This window comes from Diabrotica virgifera, chromosome 8, assembly GCF_917563875.1.
Source record: "Diabrotica virgifera virgifera chromosome 8, PGI_DIABVI_V3a".
In the NCBI taxonomy this organism is placed as follows: Eukaryota; Metazoa; Arthropoda; class Insecta; order Coleoptera; family Chrysomelidae; genus Diabrotica; species Diabrotica virgifera.
Window position 1 is genome coordinate 195,619,267 of NC_065450.1, and position 23,976 is coordinate 195,643,242.

The 23,976-nt window shown below is 33.2% G+C and overlaps 1 protein-coding gene across 1 annotated transcript in view; it reads left to right on the plus strand.

The window, feature by feature from the left end:
• LOC114332809 (uncharacterized) overlaps positions 1 to 10,914 on the plus strand; it is a 28,110-nt gene extending 17,196 nt beyond the window's left edge. Inside the window, exons 2-3 of the mRNA XM_028282585.2 lie at positions 3,378 to 3,528; positions 10,588 to 10,914. Of these exons, the coding sequence (XP_028138386.1) occupies positions 3,378 to 3,528; positions 10,588 to 10,881 (445 nt within the window). The 3' untranslated portion in view covers positions 10,882 to 10,914. The remainder of the gene's footprint in view (positions 1 to 3,377; positions 3,529 to 10,587) is intronic.
• The last annotated feature ends 13,062 nt before the right edge of the window (positions 10,915 to 23,976 follow it).

The following is a 23,976-nucleotide window of genomic DNA, read 5'->3' on the forward strand; positions in this document are numbered from 1 at the left end:
GGACTTTCGGCCCTCGGTAATGGTGTAATCTTTCATTATTCGCTTAAATTTTTCAAAAATATTTATTAGTTTTTTCAGGATTAAAAAAAATGAACATCAGGTCTGTGGTTCGACCAATTATTTTGATATATCAGTTGCTTCTGCTAATGCTAAATGAAAATAGCAGTTAAAAAGAGCTGATCATTTAATAGCAGTCACTTTTTTAGCATTATTTAAAGCTTCCATGATGATATATGATATATATGAAAATCAATCATATTTCTTTGTTTCAAAAATAATTTTCGTTAGTATTTAGTGTGAATATATAAATAATAATTGTTGATAAAATAATTCATAGGTACGGACATTTTTCAAATGACAAAAAAATAGAACAAAATACATGACAATGTCATTTTCAACTAATGTTTACACCTGCAGGTTCCATACCAGTGAAAATTTACTACACGTAATCTGCGGTGTAAAGAAGGAAAAAGTAGGGATAGTCGATTCGCTCCGTCAAATAATATTTGCGCCTATGCACTTAATATTGGCGATTCAGCTTGCCGCGGAAAATTGGTAGGTTTAGTACTTTATTTCCTAATAATATTTACTTCCTATAAGTATTCTAGCACTAATATACAGGGTGTAACAAAAAGCAGACCATAAATTAAAAATCACATATTCTGGGACCAAAAATAGTTCGAATAAACCTATGTTACAGCCGTTTGAAGTTATAAAATGAAAATCGATTTTTTTTCAATATATTGAAAACTCTTAGAGATTTTTTTATTGAAAATGGACATGAGACATGCTTATGTGGCAGGAACATGGAACATCTTAAAAAGAATAACAGTGGAATTTGTGAACCCCATAAAAATTTTGGAGGGTATGTTCCTTTAAACCTCCCCCCCCCCCAACCACAAAGTTTTTGAAACTTTTGCCTCCTAATACTTTTTCGATAAGACAGTTTTTATCGAGATATTTTCAGACAGTTAAGTAAGATTATAGAGACCTGGCAGTAATATGAAAATTTATGTATAATTTACATTTTTTAGGTATATTTTGAAACATATTAAAAAAGAAGCCACATCTGGATAAAAACTGGCTTATCAAAAAAATAATAACAGGCAAAAAAGTTTTAAAACATTGTGTTTAACTGATGGTACCACAATAATAATTTAATTGGAACGTACAAAAAAGTTTGGGGGGTTTAAGGAAACAAAACTCCCATACAATTTTTTTGGGCTGCACAAATTTCACTGTTGTTATTTTTTAATGTGTTCCTGCCATAAGAATGCCACATGTCCATTTTTAATACAAAGTATTTAATAGTTTTAGAGATATTGAAAAAAATCGATTTTCGTTTTGTAACTTCAAAGGGATGTAACTTTTTTTATTTGCACACTTGTACTAAGGTAAGTTCAATCAAACCATTTTTAATTCCAGACTATGTGATTTAATTTATTACCTGCCTTTTGGTTACGCACTCTCTAGATCAAAGATAGGAATAATAAATTATTGATAAAATTATATGTTGTTCTATATCAATATTTATGATAAAATTAGAGTCTAAGAGCTAGTGAACCCTCCGACTAACGATCGTCCTGTAAGGCTAGAAATTTGTCTAGTGATAATTCATAGCACACCAAGGCTAAAAACCATGACCTGACAGGCATCAGCCGTGCACGTGTATCTACCAGGTGAATCAAAAAGTGCAAATTTAGAGGGTAAAATAAACTTTCTCCTGTAAAGTTTAAATTTAAGTAAGTGTTTGAGTAAGTCATTTAGAAGAAATGTGTACAATGACAGACGATTCTGAAGAGCATAAGACCTTGCCAGGCGAGGGAAAAATTATGGGTTTTTCCTAAAATTATCTTTTTTGCATCGAACAAAGTTTATTTAGGTTTTTTGAATCATTCCAAACGGAAAAGGTCTTTTAGTGACTTTTCTCTTAGGTTAATAATTTTTGTTATATAAGCGATAAAATAATTTTGAAAATTGCGAAATCGGCCATTTTTAACCCTAAATCGGACATTTAACTAAAAATTTCAATGTTGCCGAAGTAGGTAGATATTCTTTAAACATTGGTTGATGAAATCCCGAAGAGTTTTTTGCAATACAATATCGAAAACCCCTTTGTTTTTTAATTGCTAATCAAGCGGGCGCGACACTGTAGTATAAATGAGGACGTTTGAGTTTGCATAAATTCATTATCTCGAGAATGGGCAAAATTGAAGAGAAATCCTCAGACAGGTCGATTTTTATTTTTAAATTAGGACTTTTTGGCATGTATATAATACTAGTGACGTCATCCATCTGGGCGTGATGACGTAATCGATGATTTTTTAAATAAGAGAAGGGGTTGTGTGATAGCTCATTTGAAAGGTTATTTAATTCTCTATTCAGTAATATAAACATTAACATAATTATTTATAAAGGATATACAAAAAAAAAATTTTAGTAAATTAATTTAGACAAATAGAAGAAAATATGTTTTTGTACACCCTGTATAAATAATTATGTTAATGTTTATTACTGAATAGAGAATTAAATAACCCTTCAAATGAGCTATCACACAACCCCTACTCTCATTTAAAAAAATCATCGATTACGTCATCACACCCAGATGGATGACGTCACTAGTATTATATATATATGCCAAAAAGTCCTAATTTAAAAATAAAAATCGACCTGTCTGAAGATTTCTATTCAAATTTGCCCATTCTCGAGATAATGAATTTATGCAAACTCAACGTCCTCATTTATACTACAGTGTCGCGCCCGCTTGATTAGCAATTAAAAAACAAAGGGGTTTTCGATATGGTATTGTAAAAAAACTCTTCGGAAATTCATCAATCAATGTTTAAATAATATCTACCTACCTTGGCAACATTGAAATTTTTAGTTAAATGTCCGATTTAGGGTTAAAAATGGCCGATTTCGCAATTTTCAACATTTTTAATCGCTTATATAACAAAAACTATTTACTTTATTTAATACCTTTTCTGTTTGGAATGGTTCAAAAAACATAAAAAAACTTTGTTCGATGCAAAAAAAATAATTTTAGGAAAAACCCATAATCTTTCCCCTCGCCTGGCAAGGTCTTATGCTCTTCAGAATCGCCTGTCATTGTACACAGTTCTTCTAAATGACTTACTCAAACACATACTTAAATTTAAACTTTACAGGAGAAAGTTTATTGTACCCCCTAAATTTGCACTTTTCGATTCACCTGGTAGATATACGTGCACGGCTGATGCCTGTCAGGTCATGGTTTTTAGCCTTGGTGTGCTATGAATTATCACTAGACAAATTTCTAGCCTTACAGGACGACCGTTAGTCGGAGGGTTCACTAGCTCTTAGACTATTAGTAATTTATTATAAAATTATTTTTGCAGATGTTTCTCCACCGATATTTTTGATTTTAATTATTTTATTAAATGTGGGGAAAATGAAAGGGAAGTGAAGCAATTAAATATTATAGAACGGAGAATCATTTTTACTTTTAAACGCAAACATGAAAGCATGACAGTCTTAAGATGGTTGAAAGTAAGTATTTTAGAATTAGAATTTAGAATTCGTATTTGATATAATTGGCTTTCTTATGGAAGGTAAGCTGTGGTTACTGATTTACACCTTCATTTTTACATTGTAATACTATAGTAGGTGAGGAAAGTATGCTAAATGTGCAGTCACTCGAGCGCTTTAGCGACCTATTGGGTTGTGAAAAGTAGATCCTAAAGCCAAAAACAGTTAAGTAAAGTTTTCCATTTTAGTCGGGACTTTCCATTTTTTAATTTAATTTTCCATTTCCAACAATCGTTTTTTAAATTATAGCCATCTATTCATAATTCGAAAAAATGTCTCGAATAAAAGTAACTTATTTTTACATCATCATCATCATCATCACTGGCTCGACAACCCTTTCTGGGTCTTGGCCTGTTCCAGGATTCTTCTCCATTCTGATCTGTTTCGTGCCTTTTTCCTCCAGTTTTTTATTTTTAAGGTTATTATATCATTTTCTATTTGTTCTAAATTTCTCAGCTTCGGTCTTCCTATTGTTCTTTTTCCTACTGGCATCTGTTTGAATATTTTGTTTGGTATTTCGCCTTCTTCCATTCTTTCTACATGTCCTATCCAACGCAGTCGTCCTATTTTAATGAATGTTATGATATCCGGATCCTGGTATATTTTGTATAGTTCAAGGTTGTACCTTCTTCGCCAAATTCCGTTTTCTTTTGTGCCCTTATATATGTGTCGCAAGATTTTTCTTTCAAAGGTGGCTAGCAATGTTTCCTCTCTTTTAGTGAGTGTACAGGTTTCTGAGCCTTATGTGAGTACCGGTCTTATTAAGGTTTTGTATATTTGGTATTTTGTTTTTCTTGCGACGTTATCTGATCTTAGTTGCCGAATTAAGCCATGGTAGCTTTTATTGGCAATAAATATTCGCCTCTTCACTTCCTCCACAACGTTATTATCAGACGTGACTAGGGATCCCAAGTATGTAAAGTTATTTACCCCCTCAATGTTGTATTCTCCTATTGTTATATTTTGTGGCTGCCTTATTTTTGCGTTTTTACTTACCTGCATATATTTTGATTTGTTCTGGTTGATTTTAAGGCCACTATTTTGTGCAGCTCGTTCTATTTGATTGAATGCCTCTATCATTTCTCTTCTTGACCTTGCGATTATGTCAACATCATCTGCAAATGCTAGTATTTGCACGCTTTATTAATGATTGTTCCTCGAGTATTGACTGTTGTGTCCCTCATTATTTTCTCGATTACGATGTTGAACAAGATGCATGATAGAGCGTCTCCCTGGCGTAGTCCCTTTTTCACATCTATTGTTTCCGTTAGTTCGTTTTGTATCCGGATTTTACTTTCTACTTTTAGAGATTATTTTATCAATTCTATTAGTTGTGTTGGTATATTCAATTCTTTCATTGCTTTTATTAAGAATGTTATGTTCACTTGTTTTTTCGAGGATCTGTCGCAGAACAAATATCTGGTCTATTGTTGACTTCTGTCTACAGAAGCCTCTTTGGTATTTGCCAACTATTTTTTCAGCGTGTGGTCTAAGTCTTTCATAGATGACGTTGGACATTATTTTGTATGCTGCATTCAGCAGCGTGATTTCAGGGTAGTTTCCACATTCTGGTTTCCTTTTTTATATAATGGTACAATAATACCGCTATTCCACTCCGCTGGTAGCTGTTTATTTGACCATATCTTTGTTATCAATTCATGTATTGTTTTCTGTAGTGCGTCTCCTCCTTCCTTCAGTAACTCCGATGCTACTTGATTCGATCCCGGTGATTTATTGTTCTTTAATTTGTCTACTGCTGTTATAACCTCGGGTATTGTTGGTGGAATCTTTTCTCTGTTGTCTGCTTGGTCTAATGGTATATCAGGGTTCGTCTCACTCCCATCTCCTTCAAGCTTTTCCGTAAATGTTCTGTCCATCTTCTTAGTATCTTTTGCTGTTCTGTCAATATATTACCTTCCTAATCTCTACACATCGTTGTTCTCGGTTTGAAGTCTTTTCTGCTTTTGTTCAGTTTCTGATAAAATTTTCTTGTCTCTGTTGATCTACTTAGTTCTTGCAGTTCTTGCAGTTCTTTGTTCATATATTCTCTCTTTTTTCTTCGGTGAGTTTTCTTTTCTTCTTTGCGTAGTTGTTTATATTCTTCCTCTGCTTGTCGGGTTCTGTGCCCCTGTTGCATCAGTAAATATGCTCTGTTTTTTCTGTCTGTTAAAATCTGACATTCTTCGCCAAACCAGTCATTCGTTCTTGTTCTTCTTCCTTTACCTTCTATGCCTAATACTTCTTAAGCTGTCTCTTTTATGATTTCTCTGCACTCTCTGCACTTATTTTTACATAAGGAATCCAAATCTTCAATAAAAAATGGGAGCTCCCATTTAAGATTTTAAAGTAACCCCCCACCTCCGTGGGGGGTCGTGTTTAGTGCCATTCGATACATTTTTCAAAAATATTGAATAAGTGTATTTTTCAGTTTTTCGATCTGATGTTCATTTCGCGAAATATGGCGGGATTCGTATTTAAAATGTTAAATTTACCCTCCACCCCTCACTGTAGAGAGTCATGTTTGGTATCATTCGATAAATTTTTGAAAAATAATGAGCACGTTTTTTTTAGTTATTCGATCTGTCGTTCATTTCGCGAAATATTCGCTTTTTTCTTGTGAAACTTTGTGAATCACCCATTTCCTTACGCTCCGCTCAAATCGTCAGATTTTTGAAATATACACTGCTTTGCATGTAATTAACTTACCTTATCTTAATCTGACGATTTGGAGTTTTTCTAAGGATAGATTTTTTTTCGGCCCCCCTTAACAAACTCCCCTGTATTAAGAGACAATATATGATAGAGGTGCAGGGTACAAGGTTTCTCCCCATATGATAATCTGACGCGCTCGAGTAACAGCAAAAATCCCCGCTTGGGCTCCCCTGCAAAACTATTGCATTTGAATGATGCGCAAAATACAAGAACAATTGCCAAATTCGTAGAAGGTTGGTCACTAAGGCAAGTCGCTGCACATTTCAACGTGAGCTATAATATGTGCCTATGGAAGATCAAACAAAGATGGGACCATTTTCATTCTATAGCACGGTTGGGTGGCTCAAGAGGGCAGAAGATCTCCACATAGCAACAAGATGCCGTGTTAGTAGATTATCTGAGATATGCTTCTTTTGCCTTAGTTCGAAAAGCCCGCGAAGATACAGCGTTTCCAGGCAGCATTCGAACTGCACGTAGAAGGATTAAAGCAAGTGAATTGATAAATTATTGTGCAGCTGCAAGGAAATCTTTTTTGACTGAAGATCACAAGAAAAGAAGAGTTGCATTTTGGATTCAATTCATAAACTATGAAGACAACTTCTGGTCTACAGTTACATTTTCCGATGACCATAGGCGTAACCAGGGGGGTTTTGGGGGTTATAACCCCCCCGTTGGGATGTACTTTGAACTCTATACGCTTAACACCATAGCCCTCAGAGACCTTCCAGTAGTTGTAACCCCCCCCCTTTCAGGTAGTTGTAACCCCCCCTTAGGATCATCCTGGTTACGCCTATGCCAATGACAAAGTTCAATCACATAGCAATGGTCGAGTAAACGTTTATAGGCCGAGAAGTAATAGGTTTGATAAACGGTTTACTCATCATTTAAGAAATAGCGGAGACTTCTTCGTCAACATATTATTATGTAGATGGATAAGTGCTGAAGGCCTGGGCGTTTGTTCTAACGTAGAAGAAAAATTAACGAAATTATATTACAAACATATTATTGAGAACATATATGTAGCTATCAGTGATCCAGAGATTCCCCAATAACAATTTTATCTTTCAACCAGTGGTGTCATGGCAAAATTAGCAGTGCCGGAAACTTTTACTAACTTTTTGACAAGTAAAATATTACTTGATGTTTTTTTAATACAAGTTACTTCTGCCTATTTTAAAATGTATATACGTTTGCTTAATTCAAAAATATTTAAATTCTGGAATTGTTGCTTTTTACTTTATTTTAATTGTTGCTTTTTTCTTAACCTGTGCCGGAACGGCGTTTCGGCGCGTTCCGGCACCATGACACCACTGCTTCCAACATGACAATTTCCCGGTGCATACGGGTAGAATTGTTCGAGAATGGCTGGAAGAAATTCATGTTATTGTTTTTTCGTGGCATTCCAGGAGTACAGACCTTAACCCCATTAAAAATCTGTGGGCAGAGTTGACAAAGAAATTAAATAAAAGAAACCTTAGGTCCATCAATAGAATTGAACTATTGGAAGCAACTGAGTAGGTATGGGAGGAGCTTGTTGAATACAAAATGAGAAGGTTGGTGCTATCTATGAACAGAACATTGCAAAGCTAGCCCAGTGACGGTTTAAGGCATCATGGGGCCCTAGGCGGCCATAAGTAGTAGGCCCCTTTATAGCGACCATTTACTTAAAAAAAATTTACAGATATTTATGTTGTTTTGGGAAGTAGTTACTCCAAAAATAAATTACGACAATGTAAAAAAGATCATTTTTCTTTTTTTTTACATTTCGCAACAACTTCTCATTATAGTCCATAGCTAATATGCCAAAGAAAAAAAGGGATATTGTGTCGATATGTGATTTTGTCCTTGGTATGAGTGCCACCCCTTCGGGGGTGAAAAAACATACATTCAAAATTAGTGCGGAAATGGATAAACTGATTCTAAGTAACTTTTGTTCTATCGAGTTTTTTCACTAAATCAATACTTTTTGAGTTATTTGTCAGTGAACATGTTCATTTTTCAACAAAAAAAAAACACTTTTTTAGACGGTTTTTCGCAAATACCTCCAAAATTAAGTTTTTTATCGAAAAAATATTCTTAGAAAAAATATAGCGTATACAAAATTTAAAAAATGGTGTATGTATAAAGTATGTAGACCCAGTATAAGCAGAACTGGAGCTAAGGAAAAGTAGATTCTTATTCGTTAAATTCCAAATCAAATATTTCAACGTAAATAACCAAAAAATGAAGCATTTTTCGGTGAAAAATTATCACAACTTTTTTAAAGTGTTAAAAAAGTTTTATTTATGTTTTTTTTTAACAAATTTCAAGTATAAAAATTAAGCAAGTAATAAGCTTAAAATAATGTTGATTCCTTTTTTTGGCAAAAAAATCTTGAAAATTTATGAAAATCTTGAAAAAACTTATAAGTATATTATTTATATTATGATCTGTAAGTTTCACCGGTTCACAGTGCTTATATTTCAAAACATTGGAATTTAAAGTAAAACAAATTTTTTGAAATTTTGAAAAAAAAATGCCTGTTTTTTCAAAATGACTTAAAAATTATTAGTGGCACCAAAAATCTTAAAGAGTAAAAGAATGTAGGTTCTGCTTTTCTGAATATTTGAGATTTTTGCTTTTTTGGAAGATAAAAATTGGTTAAGATATGACTGTTCAAAATTTGCATACACTGGGTAGAGAATTTTTCATTTATTAAAAATTAATAAATGAAAATAGTTTCTATCCTTGCGTGATCGGTACTCACCAGAGGGACCGCAGACGTTTGGATACAATTAGCGTCTCTTTGCAAAAACAATGACGACTTTGCAAGTAACAAGACATTTACTCAATACACACACTACCCATTACACTAGGTACCTGATTGAAAAAATCCACTGTACCATGCCAATGGCCATTAATTGTGGAGGCATTAAGCCAAATAAAAAAAATTGCATATACTCGTGATTTGTGTCTTGTTCAAGCCCTTTCTACTACAGTCCTTTTATAAATAAGCACTTTATACCGATAAAACTCACAGATCATATAAACAATACATAAGTAAAGTAGCTTGTGAGCGGTAAGGATTAATTTCATTTGGGATGCTAATTAAAAGGTTATTTTCACCAGTTTTTTTTACCAAAAAAATGGGATCAAGTTTATTTTGAGAGTATCTTGCTTATTTATTGAAACAAGTTATGATGAGTTTTCCATGAAAAGTGCTTCATTTTTTGATTATTTCACGTTGAAATATTCGATTTGGAATTTGACGAATAAGAACCTACTTTTCATTAGCTACAATTCTGCTTCTACTGGGTCTACAGACTGCACACATACACCATTTTTTCAATTTTTTAAAAGCTATATTTTTACTAAGAATATTTTTTCGATAACATACTTACTTTTTGAGTTATTTGCGAAAAACCGTCTAAAAACGTGTTATTTTTTGTTGAAAAATGAAGATATTCACTTGCAAATAACTCGAAATGTATTGACTTGATGAAAAAACTGTATTGGACAAAAGTTGCTTAGAATTAGTCAGTTTATCCACTTCCGGATGTATTTTGACGGTATATTTTTTCACCCCCGAGAAGGGGTGGACTCAACCGTAGAACAAAAACACACATTGGCACAATATCACTTTTTTCTTTGACATGCTAGCTATGCTTATACCAAATTTCATGTCAATCCAAGCTCTTGTTTCAAATCCAAAGGTTCTTTAAAATCCAGAGGTTTTGCAATATTTTACCGTGAGTGAATGGACTATAAGGCCCATCGGTGGGTAGAAATTGGAAAAAAAACGTACCATACCAAAATAATCACCAGATTTTGAGCAAAATTTGCTTGCAAAATTGATTACCAAATTGAGGGAATGATTAGAACATGGAATATAAAAAGTCTTTGAAGATAAAACTGCTTAATTTGTCTTGAAGTCGGTTGTATTTTCCTGATATTTGACCGAAGACAAAGCAAAAAACTGAGTTTGATTGGAAATCATATGTTAGCCATTCTCTTTTTTTTTTGTCTCAGTTAGCCCTATTTGATTTTTTTAACATTTGAAATTATTTTTTTACATTACTGCTTAAATAATTCAATATTAATTAATGCATTTGTGTGGGATGCGGGCCCCATCAAGTGCCCGGCCCCTAGGCGCCCGCCTACTCCGCCTAATGGTTAATCCGGCACTGAGCTAGCCCTTTTTATCTGTTTGACCTCAGCATTTGTTCTCATTTGTACATTAATGTCTCTCAGAAATACACATCCTCCAAAACTTTAAATACCTTGTTTTTGAAACAAATTATCAAATTTTAATAACCCAATATTTTTTAGAATGCACTCGGTGAATTAATTACATATGCACTCAAGGAATTTGAAGAAAGTGACCGTGTTGGTATAGTGATAAAACACGAATCACAACGAGACCGCAAAGCAACCTTTCCGATTCATCTCAAAACGGAGCTGGAAGCTGCAATTATCTTAGACACTCTCACCAATGTTATCAAAATCAACGGATGTTTCGCCGCCGAAGAGAGAATGACATTGCAGGTGGTTAGGATTAAACCACCCGGCCCTTCGAAACAAATAAGACCAGAATATTTGACTAAGTTTAATTATAATGAGTGAATCGTTTTATAATTAATAAATTAGTTTCTTCTTGTTGTTTCTTTAATTATTCCTTCACTCTTATTTGTGTTGTAAAAGTTGATACCAATAAACTGCATAAACTACAATAACATAGGTAAGTACAATAACAATGGAGACTTATTCCAACATAAACGTAATACCAGTAGACCAGGGCGGATCTGTTTTGAGGTGGATGTGAGAGGTGGCATTTGGATTTTTGCAGATAAAATTAGGTGACAACATCAATAATTATAATTGACTTATGCTCCTTCTCAAATATGCCCGGAACATTAATAAAAAATTTTAAATATTTAAAAATTTCGAAAAATATCGATATTTTTCTACTTTTATTGCTTATAACTTTAAAACGATTCATTTTGGAACAAAGTCGTAGGGAAAGAAAATAAAGATAATTAAATTTTGTATAATATACGACTGGTTTAAAATGTCTTAAATTATTACCCTTTCTGCAAAATAGCAATAAATATCAAAATAATATCTAAATAAATAGCAAAAAAATACTGTTTTATTCAATGTTTTTCAACCACTTTGGTTGCACTTAGAACCTTCATAATTCGCTTAGAAAATTATTACACCATACTTAAACCGTCCACCAAATTTCATTAAAATTCACCTAATAGATTTTGCATAATAATTTTGCAATCTAAAATATTTTGAAAAAGTTAAAAATTTTTAAAAACTTTCTGAACAAAAAGTATTTGCTAATTTTTTTACATATAAAGAGGTTCTCCACCTATCTATTACACTTTACAGAATTAAAATGCACTGTTTTAAAATTATAAACAATGTTTTGGCGTATAAACAAATACAGTGAGGACGTTTGAGTTGGAATAAATTCATTTTCTTGAGAATGGGCCACTCCGGAGATAAATCCCGAAACAAATCGATTTTTATTTTTAAATTATAATTTTTTGGAATAAATATCATAATAGTGACGTTATCCATCTGGGTGTGATGACGTAATCTAAATATTGGAATTAATTTAATTCAAAAATTTTTTTTTCATTCAAACCCTGTATAAATAATTATGTTAATGTTTATATTAGTGAATACACAATTGAATAGCCTTTCGATTGAGCTATCACACGGTACCTATTCTCATTTAAAAAAATCATCGATTACGTCATCACGCCCAGATGTATGACGTCACTAGTATGTTATATATACCAAAAAATTAGAATTTAAAAAAAAACCGACCTGTTTCGGGATTTATCTCCAGAGACGCCTATTCTCGAGAAAATGAATTTATGCCAACTGAAACGTCCTCACTGTATTTGTTTATAAGCCAAAAAATTGTTTATAACTTTAAAACAGTGCTGAGGCCGCTTAAATAATCAGATTTTAATTCTGTAAAGTTTATTAGATAGGTAGAGCACCTCTTTATATGTAAAAAAATTAGCAAACTTCTATATAGTCTTCTTTTCTTTCAGAAAGTTTTTAAAAAATTTAGATTGCAAAATTATTCTGCAAAATCTATCAGGTCGATTTTAATGAAATTTGGTGAATGATTTAGGTATGTTGTAAGAATTTTCTAAGCGAACTACGAAAGTTCTAAGTGCAACCAAAGTAGTTGAAAAACATTGAATAAAAACAGGCTTATTTTGCCCCCTTATTTTGTATTTATTGCATTTTGCAGAAAGGGTAATAATTTAAAACATTTTTAACCAGTCGTTTATCATACAAAATTCAATTATCTTTATTTTATGTCCCTACGACTTTGTTCCAAAATTAATCGTTTTAAAGTTATAAGCAAATAAAGTAGAAAAAAATCGATGTTTTTCGAAATTTTTAAATATTTTAATTTTTTTATTAATGTTCTGGGCATATTTGAGAAGGAGCATAAGTTAATTATTATTGTTGAAGTTGACACCTAACTTTATCTGCAAAAATCCGAATGCCACCTCGCACATCCAAAAATAGACGTTTTTTCACAGATCCGCCCTGGTCTACAGTAACTACACACACAATGATGTCATTTAATTTTGGATGAGATGAAGAAGGCTGTAAGCCTTGTTCAAGATGGTACGGTGCAAACTAATGTAGCTGAGCTTATGGGAGTCTCCCAAAGTATTATAAGTCGATTGTGGAGGGGTTTTGTGACACTGAAAGTCCAGCCGAACGTCATCCAGAACGTGAGGGTGCTACAACTCAAGCTCAAAACAAATTTTTAGTGTTAAACGCTAGCAGACAACCAACAATTACAGCACCTGAATTGGTTAGCGACTTACAACGGACACAACAGGTAACCATAGGCCGTGATATTTTAAGAAATCGTCTCCATGAAACCAATCTCCACAGTCGAAGGCCAGTGGCGTACTGATAGATCCGCGGGTCCTGGTTCCAGGTGGGATGCGGGCCCCCCGCCCAATGAAAACACACGTTGTATATCAAAAGTTTTTAATAAACATTAAATATAAAAAGTCATCATACACCAAATAGCAAAATTAACGCACTACCTTAAAATTGGGACTTTTTGATGTCTCGATCAGAGGCGGCTTTACCTATTGTGCAGGGTGTGCGGTGCACACGGGCGCCGGGATGCTGGGGGCGCCGATCGCCAAAGAGGGCTCTTTTATTTTGTTTCAACATAAAATATGCTTTCAAACTATTAATGAAAAATTACATTGGCACTTAAGCGCGATTTATAGATTGCCGCCCGCCCGGCTGTCCGTCCAATGGACGGACGGCGATCTTTTGATTCGTTTGAAGACATACGGACAATGGTTCCGAAATCTGTTGTTGAACCTATCAAGCTGAAATTGCTTGGGACTTGTCGGGCATTTTCAAAGGCGTTTCTACAGGTGTCGCGGGATAATTTTGCGAAATAAGCTTTGACGGAATGGGTTAGGTATTTTATTTAAGTTAACATGTAAATATAAAGTAAAGCGGCTTTTCATTTGATTAAAATTATTTAAAAGGAAGATTTTCTTTTATTACTACCACAATTTACCGAAAATGCGAAGAACAAATTGCGCCCAATCAGTTTGGATTTGTGAACGGTATTGGTACGAGGGAGGCTTTATTTAGCGTGCAGGTGTTGTTTAAGGAATGTAGAGATATCAGCTGTGATGTTTTTGCATGCCTGATTGAGTAAAAGAAGGCTTTCGATAGAGCCAGGCGTGAACAAATGATGGAAGTGCTGAAGAGGACAGGGATTGACGGAAGAGACCTGAAAATAATAGCTAACCTGTATTGGAATAAATCAGCAGTACTCCGAGTAGATGGAGAATATACAGGTCAAAATCTTAAGGGAGTGAGACAGGAATGCATAATTTCACCGCTGATGTTCAATCTGTACTCAAAGCACATTTTTGAAGAGGCTCTAAACTCTAAAAGATTTTGATGATGGCATCTGCTCAATAAAAATGGAATCAAGCTCAGTAACCTGCGGTATGCAGATGATACAATACTGTTTTCCAATACCATATAAGGGCTGCAAATGAACAAAATAACGGAAACAAGTAGAAAATATGGACTAGATATAAACACCAACAAATCCAAGCTAATGATCATCAGCAAGCAAAACATAACTGGAGCAAATCTGTATGTGAACCAAATGAGAATTGAACGTGTCTCACAATACAACTACTTGGGAACTATAATCAATGAGTCATTGGGACAATACTCAAGAGATTACATGTCACATCGGAAAGGCAAAAAGTGTATCCTTGACTATTAGCTCTGTGTTTAAGAGCCATGACCTCACCCTAAAAACAGAAATAACGCTCGTTAAATGTTACGTGTACTCAGTGCGTCCAGTGGCGCACCTAGAATTTTCCTCTGGGTGGGGTTGGCTTAGATACCAAAATTTTTTTTGTATTGTTTGTGAACGACAAGTTACATTTTCCTATAGGCGATGAAATAAAGCATTACACCTCTAACTTTTTTAAAGTAAGACGGATCGTTATGAAACCTTTTGCATTCAATTCGGGAGAGCTTTAGGAAAATTATTGAACACTTGGCACGATGGACAAATGAAAAGTGCTTCTTAAAGTGTTCAAAAAATAAAAACTCACCACTGGGAAAATATTCATCGTAATAAGTGCAATTTTCATATACGGGTGTTTTGAGGTCACTGAACAAAAATATGGGGTCGGCGAAGCTGTAAGAGGTACTTGGTGCCCGTTATCCCGGTAGTCACGTCGTCTCCTTGAGTTTTAAGGAAATTCATTATGAAAATCGATGAAACTTGTTATTCCGAGGTTGTTGAGGTCGTTGAACACGAATATTGCTTCGGCGATGCTGTACGAGGCACCTGGTGCCCGGTATATATGTCATCTCCTGGAACTTCATGAAAATTCGTTATGGAAATAGTGGTAATTTATTATCTCGCGGATTTTGAGGTAGCTGAATATAAATATTGCATCGAAGATGCTGTACGAGGCACCGGTATCTACGTCATCTCCTGAAGTTTTATAAAAATTCGTTATGAATATAGTTGAAATTGATTACTACGAGGGTTTCGAGTTCGCTGAACACGAATATTGCATGGAAGATGCTGTACCAGGTACCTGGTGCCCGGTATCTACGTCGTCTCTTGGAGTTTTATGGAAATTCGTTATAAAATTCAACAGTAACAATAACAGTAAGTTATGAATAAAGTTATTTAGAGAGCAAATTATGAAAAAAAAAATAATTCGACATTTTTTTCAGCGTTAATAATAATTTTTTAGATACAGGGTGAGTCATGAGGAACTGTACATACTCCTACCTCGTATAGAGGCTCCTATGGGGAATAACAAATGACCATTAAAAAGTGTCTGCTCCCATTGTTTAATAATATACAGGGCGAGTTTCGCATTTTGACAGAAATTTGTATTCGTCATAATTTTTGAACGGTCAGACCGATGTGTCTCTTATTTTGGTCAGTCGTTACACTATTACCACCTAATCAACTGATTTATTCAAACTAGAAAAAAATCAGGTCCGGCTTCAAAAAAATTAGTTCGTTTAGGTCTTAGAAAAAATTTCACCCTGTATACGCTTTTTGAAAACTATAATATGAATTTTACAAATTAGACAAATAAGCAATTAAAATGACATATTTATTTTTTTCCCCACACGATTACTTAATTTTTTATAAGAAAATCAAATTTGACTATGAATTAAAAGTTTGGTAAAGTGAACCATAGATTTAAAAAAATAACTTTTATTACAAAAATTAATTTTTTTTTGAACAAATATTTAATTTTTGTTACCACCCAATCAACTAATTTATTCAAACTAGAAAAAAATCAGGCCCAGATTTAAAAAATTAGTTCGTTTGGGTCTTAGAAAAAATTTCACCCTGTATACGCTTTCTGAAATGTCTAATATGAATTTTAGAAATTAGACAAATAAGCAATTAAAATGGCATATTTGTTTTTTTCCCCACCCGATTACTTAATTTTTTATTAAAAAATCAAATTTGTCAAAATCGGAATTTTAACCTAAAAATGAAAAAAAAATGAAATCACGGGTTAACTCGCTACAACTCTGTTCCAGTTTAATATTTTTTTTTCTGAAATTTTTACAGCACATATCTCTTACCATTGTGAAGACTATCAAAATTGTTGTAGACTTTCAGTCTTCTTCTCATAAAAGTTATGAATTTTTAAAAATGATTCGTGCAGATTCGTTAATTGCAAAGTTAAATCGCAAAAATTAAGTGAAAATATTTTAAATTTATCTATTTGATCACGTCTATGTTAAACTATAGAGTCCAAAGAGAAGTGTTATGGGTTTTAGATCTAGACGTGGTATAGAAAAAAAAATGGTGAAGCTTTTAATTTTAAGAAAAACGTTGTTTAATTTTTTTTTATTTTTATGGTAAAATTCCGTTTTTGACAAATTTGATTTTTTAATAAAAAAATAAGTAATCGTGTGGGGAAAAAATAAATACGCCGTTTTAATTGCCTATTTGTCTAATTTGTAAAATTCATACTAGAGTTTTCAAAAAGCGTATACAGGGTGAAATTTATTCTAAGACCAAAATGAACTAATTTTTTAAATCCGAGCTTGATTTTTTTCTAGTTTGAATAAATCAGGTGATTGGGTGGTAACATAAATTAAATAATTGTTCGAAAAAAATTAATTTTTGTAATAAAAGTTATTTTTTTTTTAAATCTGGTTTCTAGTAAATTTGGTTCACTTTACCAAACTTTTAATTATTCATAGGCAAATTTGATTTTTTTTTATAAAAATTAAGTAATCGTGTGGGGAACAAAATAGACATGCCATTTTAATTGTCTATTTGTCTAATTTGTAAAATTCATATTAGAGTTTTCAAAAAGCGTATACAGGGTGAAATTTTTTCTAAGACTAAAATGAACATATTTTTTAAATCCGGGCCTGATTTTTTTCTAGTTTGTATAAATCTTTTGATTGGGTGGTAACATAAATTAAATATTTGTTCAAAAAAAATTACATTTTGTAATAAAAGTTATTTTTTTTTAAATCTATGGTTCACTTTACCAAACTTTTAATGCATAGTCAAATTTAATTTTTTTATAAAAAATCAAGTAATCGTGTGGGGACAAAAATAAATATGTCATTTTAATTGCTTATTTGTCTAATTTATAAAATTCATATTATAGTTTCCAAAATGCTTATACAGGGTGAAATTTTTTCTAAGACCCAAACGAACTAATTTTTTTGTAGCCGGACCTGATTTTTTTCTAGTTTGAATAAATCAGTTGATAAGGTGGTAAAAGTGTAACGATTGACCAAAATAAGAGACACATCGATCTGACCGTTCAAGAATTATGGCGAATACAAATTTCTGTCAAAATGCGAAACTCGCCCTGTATATTATTAAACAATGGGAGCAGACACTTTTTAATGGTCATTTGTTATTCCCCATAGGAGCCCCTATACGAGGTAGGAGTATGTACAGTTCCTCATGACTCACCCTGTATAACGATGTCAGAACCTCGAGTATATTATTAAAACTGTCAGTTGCCTTAAAAACCCCGGAATAACAAGTTTCAACAAATTTTATTACGAATTTTCATAAAATTTCCGGAGATAACGTAGATACAGCGCACCAGGTACCTCGTACAGCATCTTCGTTGCACTGTTCGTGTTCAGCGATATCAAAACCCCAAGACAATAAATTTCAACTATTTTCATAACAAGTTTCCATAAAGCTCCAGGAGATGACGTAGATACCGGGCACCAGGTACCTCGTACAAGATCGCCGAAGTGTTAAACGACCTCAAAAACCTCGGGAAAACAAGTTTTAATGATTTTCATAACGAATTTCCATAAAACTCCATAAGTCGACGTGCATACCGGGCACCAGGTATCTCTTACAGCTTTCCCGACCCCAGCTATATCCCTATTCAGCGACCTCAAAAACCTCCGAATATGAAAATTGAACTCATTCCTATGATTATTTTCCGAGTTGTGAATTTTTATCTTGTGAACACTTTGAGATGCACTTTGAAAAATGCATTTTCCGCCTACAAGAATACAATTTGCCTTTGTCCCTCATGCCAAGTGTTCAAGAGTTTTTCTAAAGTTTTCCCGAATCGAACGCAAAAGGTTTCGTAACGGTCTGTCTTACTTTAAAAAAGTATAAGTTATAGAAGAAAAGTTAGGCGATTTTAGTGATTTATTTCTTCGCCTACTACTATTCCTTATATGCCCTGTGAGGGGTTTTAACCCCCAAAACCCCCCCTGGGTGCGCCACTGAGTGCGTCTATACGAAGTAGAAACGTGGACATTGAAGGCAGAAACTCTATCGAAACTTCAAGCTTGCGAGCTATGGTTGTACAGAAGGAATCTGAAGATACCATGGACAGACAAAATCACCAATGAAGAAGTACTACGGAGGATGAACACAACCGCAGATTTAGTCAACATCGTGAAGGCCCGTAAGCTGCAGTAATTGGGACATATAATGAGAAATCGAGGCAGATACGAGCTACTCCAATGCATTTTACAAAATAAAATTGAAGGAAAAAGGGCCCCAGGACGAAGAAGAATATCCTGGCTTGCTACTAACATGAGAGCATGGCATAGAAAGACCTCAACACAACTATTCCGTATAGCAACCAATAAAGTCATCATAGCCAGAATGATCACCAACGTTATTGACTACCACAATTATTGCGACTTTCAGCGGAGTCAGAGCTCCTCAAAAATTATCCATATTAACAATTTTTTGTTGGTTTTTTAAGTAATACTGAAAATACGTAGTATGTAGTTCATCATTTTATCAACCTCAACCTATTTTCAACCTTACCGCATAGATAAAAAGTTCATTTTTAATTAAATATTTTTAACAGATTTGGGTAGGTTGTTCTGACGCCGTGAATATTTATTGGCTCCCGACATCATTTAATATTGCACTATTTGCATCTGGATTTTTGTTTACATTACAAGAGTACCTAATACCCTATGTACAAGAACTAGGTAGGTACCTATTCGACTATTCCATTTTGACTACGCGTCTACCAAAGGGCGCCAGGGCATCGACTGCACACGGGCGCTACATGGGCTAGAGCCGCCTCTGTGTCTCGTATTTCCTAAACTTTCCTAAACTGAATTCAAATAAAAACTGTTATTCTTTAACAATATCGCTGTAATTAATAATATTGTTGCTAGACAGGTGAATCGTCATTGTATACCGGGTGTACAAATCAAAATGGTGTTTTTTTCTCAAAGTTCGCAACACCCTATAGATAGAGAATTCTAGCATTTATAAAATACTAAAATTAAAACCCAACTATAGCATCACGTTTTCTTAACATTTTGTTTTTTTTTAATTCATTCGATTTTATTGAAAAATAAAAAAAGGTAGGTATTTTAACAACTAGCCATGTTTTTCGTCAATAAATCCTTATTTTTTGTTTAGTTTAATAAACAAGCCTAAAGTAGGCTATGATAAATTAACAATTTGATAAATGTCAAATTTTTAACAGTCAAAAGTGTCTGGTTTGTTGTAAAAATTAGTAGATTTATTATTTATGTCCGTAAATTTTTTTTGTTGTTTGGTGGAAATGGAACGCGCTACAAGAAATTTGACCCGCAATGAGTGCGTTCAAGCAATCACCTTACATAGCGAAGAACTTAGCTACCATGTTATCGGCTCCTTATATTGGTAACTATTTTTTGGTAATGCACGATACTGCAAGACCTGACTTTGCACGAACTGTAACCGAAAATTTACAACATGTGAATCTTATAAGCAAGTTACGCTCAAAATAAAGTGTTTCCAAAAAAAGGGACCAACTTTATTTTGAGCGTAACTCACTTAGTTTTGATGCTAGAAACTTTTATAAAAAATAAAAATACCTGAAGTTTTTTTTAACATTTAAAAAAAGTGTTAATGAGTTTTCCCCGAAAAGTGCTTCATTTTTTGGTTATTTCACGTTGAAATATTTGATTTGGAATTGGACGAATAAGAACAATTTTTCATGAACTACAACTTTGCTTTTTCTGTGTCGATAGACCTCATCAATACACCATTTTTGTTTTGTTTTTTATAAGCTACATTTTTGCTAAAAATATTTTTTCCATAATTTTTCGATAATATTTAATTTGATAAAATGTTTATTTTTTAAATTATTTTCGAAAAACCGCCTGAAAACCTGTATTTTTTGTTGAAAAATAAATAATTTCACTCGCAAATAACTCAGAAAAGTATGTAGATAAAGAAACCCTATAGAACAAGAGTTGCTTATAATTATTCAAGTTATCCATTTCCGGACTTATTTTAAACGTATGTTTTTCACCCCCAAGTAAAAGCACAAGTCTAACTTTGAAGTGGAGGGTAAGTAGAACCTAAATCCAAATTGTCAAGCAAATCCGCCGTGACACTGATAATTACACTCCAAAACGGTCATTTGCTGGCTATTAGTGTATTCAATGTATTTAGTATAAGAGCTGTGAGACATTTTTGAGTAGGTATTTTAGGCAACCTGAAAATTTTTCAGGTGACTTTTCTATGATAGCCTAATACAAAAATGCCGGTCTGGCTGGAGGGTAGCGGTTATTTTCCCCAAAAATCCACCCCAAAGTTAAAAAAAGGGCAAAAATTGATATTACAAAAAATACCATTGACGTGACTTTAAAGTAAATTTAAATATTCAAATATAAAGAAAATAAACAGACCAGGCGATTTGAGGGCGATTTTAACTCTGCAAGATACTTGCATGGGCGTCCCAGGATTATTTTCAGGGGATGCATCTGAACTTCACAAGATTTCATCTGAATCTGTACATACTATTAACGAGTATAAAATATACAACTATACATGCATAGCTATGTACACTCCTTCCGGGCAGGGAGGTGCAATTGTTATTTTGACAGGGTATTTTTTAATATTAAAAATAAATATTCTAAAAAAGACAGGTTTTTTTTGGTGAAATTTTCCAACTGCCATGTGATCAAACAAATTACGGGTGCATATAAATGAAAAGCGCTATAGGTAAGCACCAGTGTGAGAAAGAGCGTATACCGATAGCTGTTTGCGTCCTCTGTTCTAACTGAGCGAGTCCGTTCGCTCGAGAAAAATCACGTGACCTAGCGATAACCATGTTGTTGTAACTTTTTCTTAATTAAAGGAAAATAATACGTACTATACAATACAGTGATGAGCAAGCTAATAACCGGCAAAATAGCTCAAAAGGTTGAAAACATAACACATTGCGAAACAAAAAGAGTTTCATCTCTTTTTGTTTCGAGATGTATTATGTTTTCCATCTTTTGAGCTGTTTTGCCGGTTATTAGCGCGCTCATCACTGTAGATTTTGCAAATATGATAGAAAAAAAAACAAATGTATTATTATAAATATATAGGCAGAAAAGTATTAAACTATAGACTAAATTAATTCTGTGTCTTGTACTTCTTCTTCAAACTCCTCATCTGAGCTTAAATATTCATTCTCTTTTTCTTTGTTAGACTCCCCTCAAGACTCAGATTCGTCTTCTACCTAATCTGTAAATAGTTATAATATGTATTTAGAGTTAATTAAAAGATTATTAGTGATTAATTAATTGAGTTGCTACGTATTCTTTCTTTTAAAACCAATACTTAATACTTTTCCTTATATAACCAATCACATCAGGTTTTTTATTTCTTAGTATATGACCAAAGTAGCTCATTTTTTTCCTTCATAGTGTTGAGTATTTCTTGTCTAATTTTCATCTTTCTTAATGTTTCCGCGTTTGTTACGTGTTGTGTACATTATTTTTTTACATTATTCGATAACACCACATCTCAACAATGGCAAGTCTTTCTTCAGATGCGCCCGTGGTTGTGCAGGCTTCGACTCCGTACAAAATGACAGAGAATACGTAGCAAATCAATTAATTAATCAGTAATTAATTTTTAATAAATTCTAAATGCATATTACAACTATCTACAGTTCATGTAGAAGAATAATCTGAGTCTCGAGGGGAGTCTGACGAAGAAGAAAAGAATGAATATTTAAGCTCAGATGAGGAGTTTGAAGAAGAAGTACAAGATTCGGACACAGAATTTATTTAGTTTATAGTTTTATAATTTTCTACCTATATATTTATAATAATAAATTTGTCATTTCCTATCATATTTGCAAAATCTATTGTATAGTACGTATTATTTTCCTTTAATTAAGGAAAAGTTACTTAAAAAACTATAATATATAACAATTACTCTAACGTTTCGAGGCACAACAACATGGGTATCACCAGGTCACGTGATTTTTCTCGAGCGAACGGACTCACTTCGCTAGAACAGAGGACGCAAACAGCTATCGGTATACGCTCTTTCTCACACTGCTGCTTACCTATAGCGCTTTTCATTTATATGAACCCGTAATTTGTTTGATCACATGGCAGTTGGAAAATTTCACCAAAAAGCTGCCTTTTTTAGAATATTTATTTTTAATATTAAAAAATACCCTGTCAAAATAACAATTGTACCTCCCTGTCCAGAAGGAATATACATAGCTATGCATGTATAGTTGTATATTTTATACATGTTAATACTATGTACAGATTCAGATAAAATCTTCTGAAGTTAATATGCATCCCCTGAAAATAATCCTGGGACGCCCATGCAAGTATCTTGCAGAGCTAAAATCGCCCTCAAATCGCCTGGCTTGTTTATTTTCCTAATATTTGAATATTTAAATTTACTTTAAAGTCACGTCAATGATATTTTTTGTAATAACAATTTTTACCCTTTTTTTAACTTTGGGGGGGATTTTTGGGGAAAATAACCGCTACCCTCCAGCCAGACCGGCATTTTTGTATTAGGCTATTATGGAAGAGTCACCTGAAAAATTTTCAGCTTGCCTAAAATACCTACTCAAAAATGTCTCACAGCTCTTGGACCAATTCATGTTTATGACAACTTACATTTTTCATCTTTATTGGTATAGGATAAAATATCACAAAAGTTAATAAATGACTACAAAGTATTATTGTATGAGATGAACAACTTTCTTCGTGCACTACTATCAGCGAATACATCTACAATTTTATTATTACATAAGTGCCTGATAGGCAACTTCATTACGTATATTAGAAGACAGGATGGGGCCCCTGACATATTGGGGCCTCCCCGCAAGCTTCATGCTGCGGGGGCCTCTGTTACGCCTCTGGATACTTTGTATTAGTTGTGTTTCTTTTATTACGACTATATTCCGTGATGACCTAATTTTTTTAATTGCAGATATTTAAAGACATTTTCGTTATTTTTAACATTTCAACAAATTTTGTTGTATATTAAATACTACTAATAATCACTACAAATTGATTATTATTTATAGAAGAAATTACTTTCTTTCTAAAAATATCTCAGAGTTTTCTGATGTGTATATTTTTCTCAATGATTTCTCATCGACTTATATATTCAAAGCCGATTCTGGCTGCTCAAACCACTCAAACTGTCAAAAGCTTTCAATTCTAAGAATCGATTGTTCAATTTCCAATCGATTCTTATGTTTATTAAATACTACTGATTTGTTTATTTCGTTCGGAATAAATCGTTGGTTGTATTACAAAATAAATTCCAAAATATGTATATTTTTTAATTAAAGTTTTAGAGAGATTATTTATTTTTGAATTAATTTTTTTTTGATATTTGACATATCACGTGGT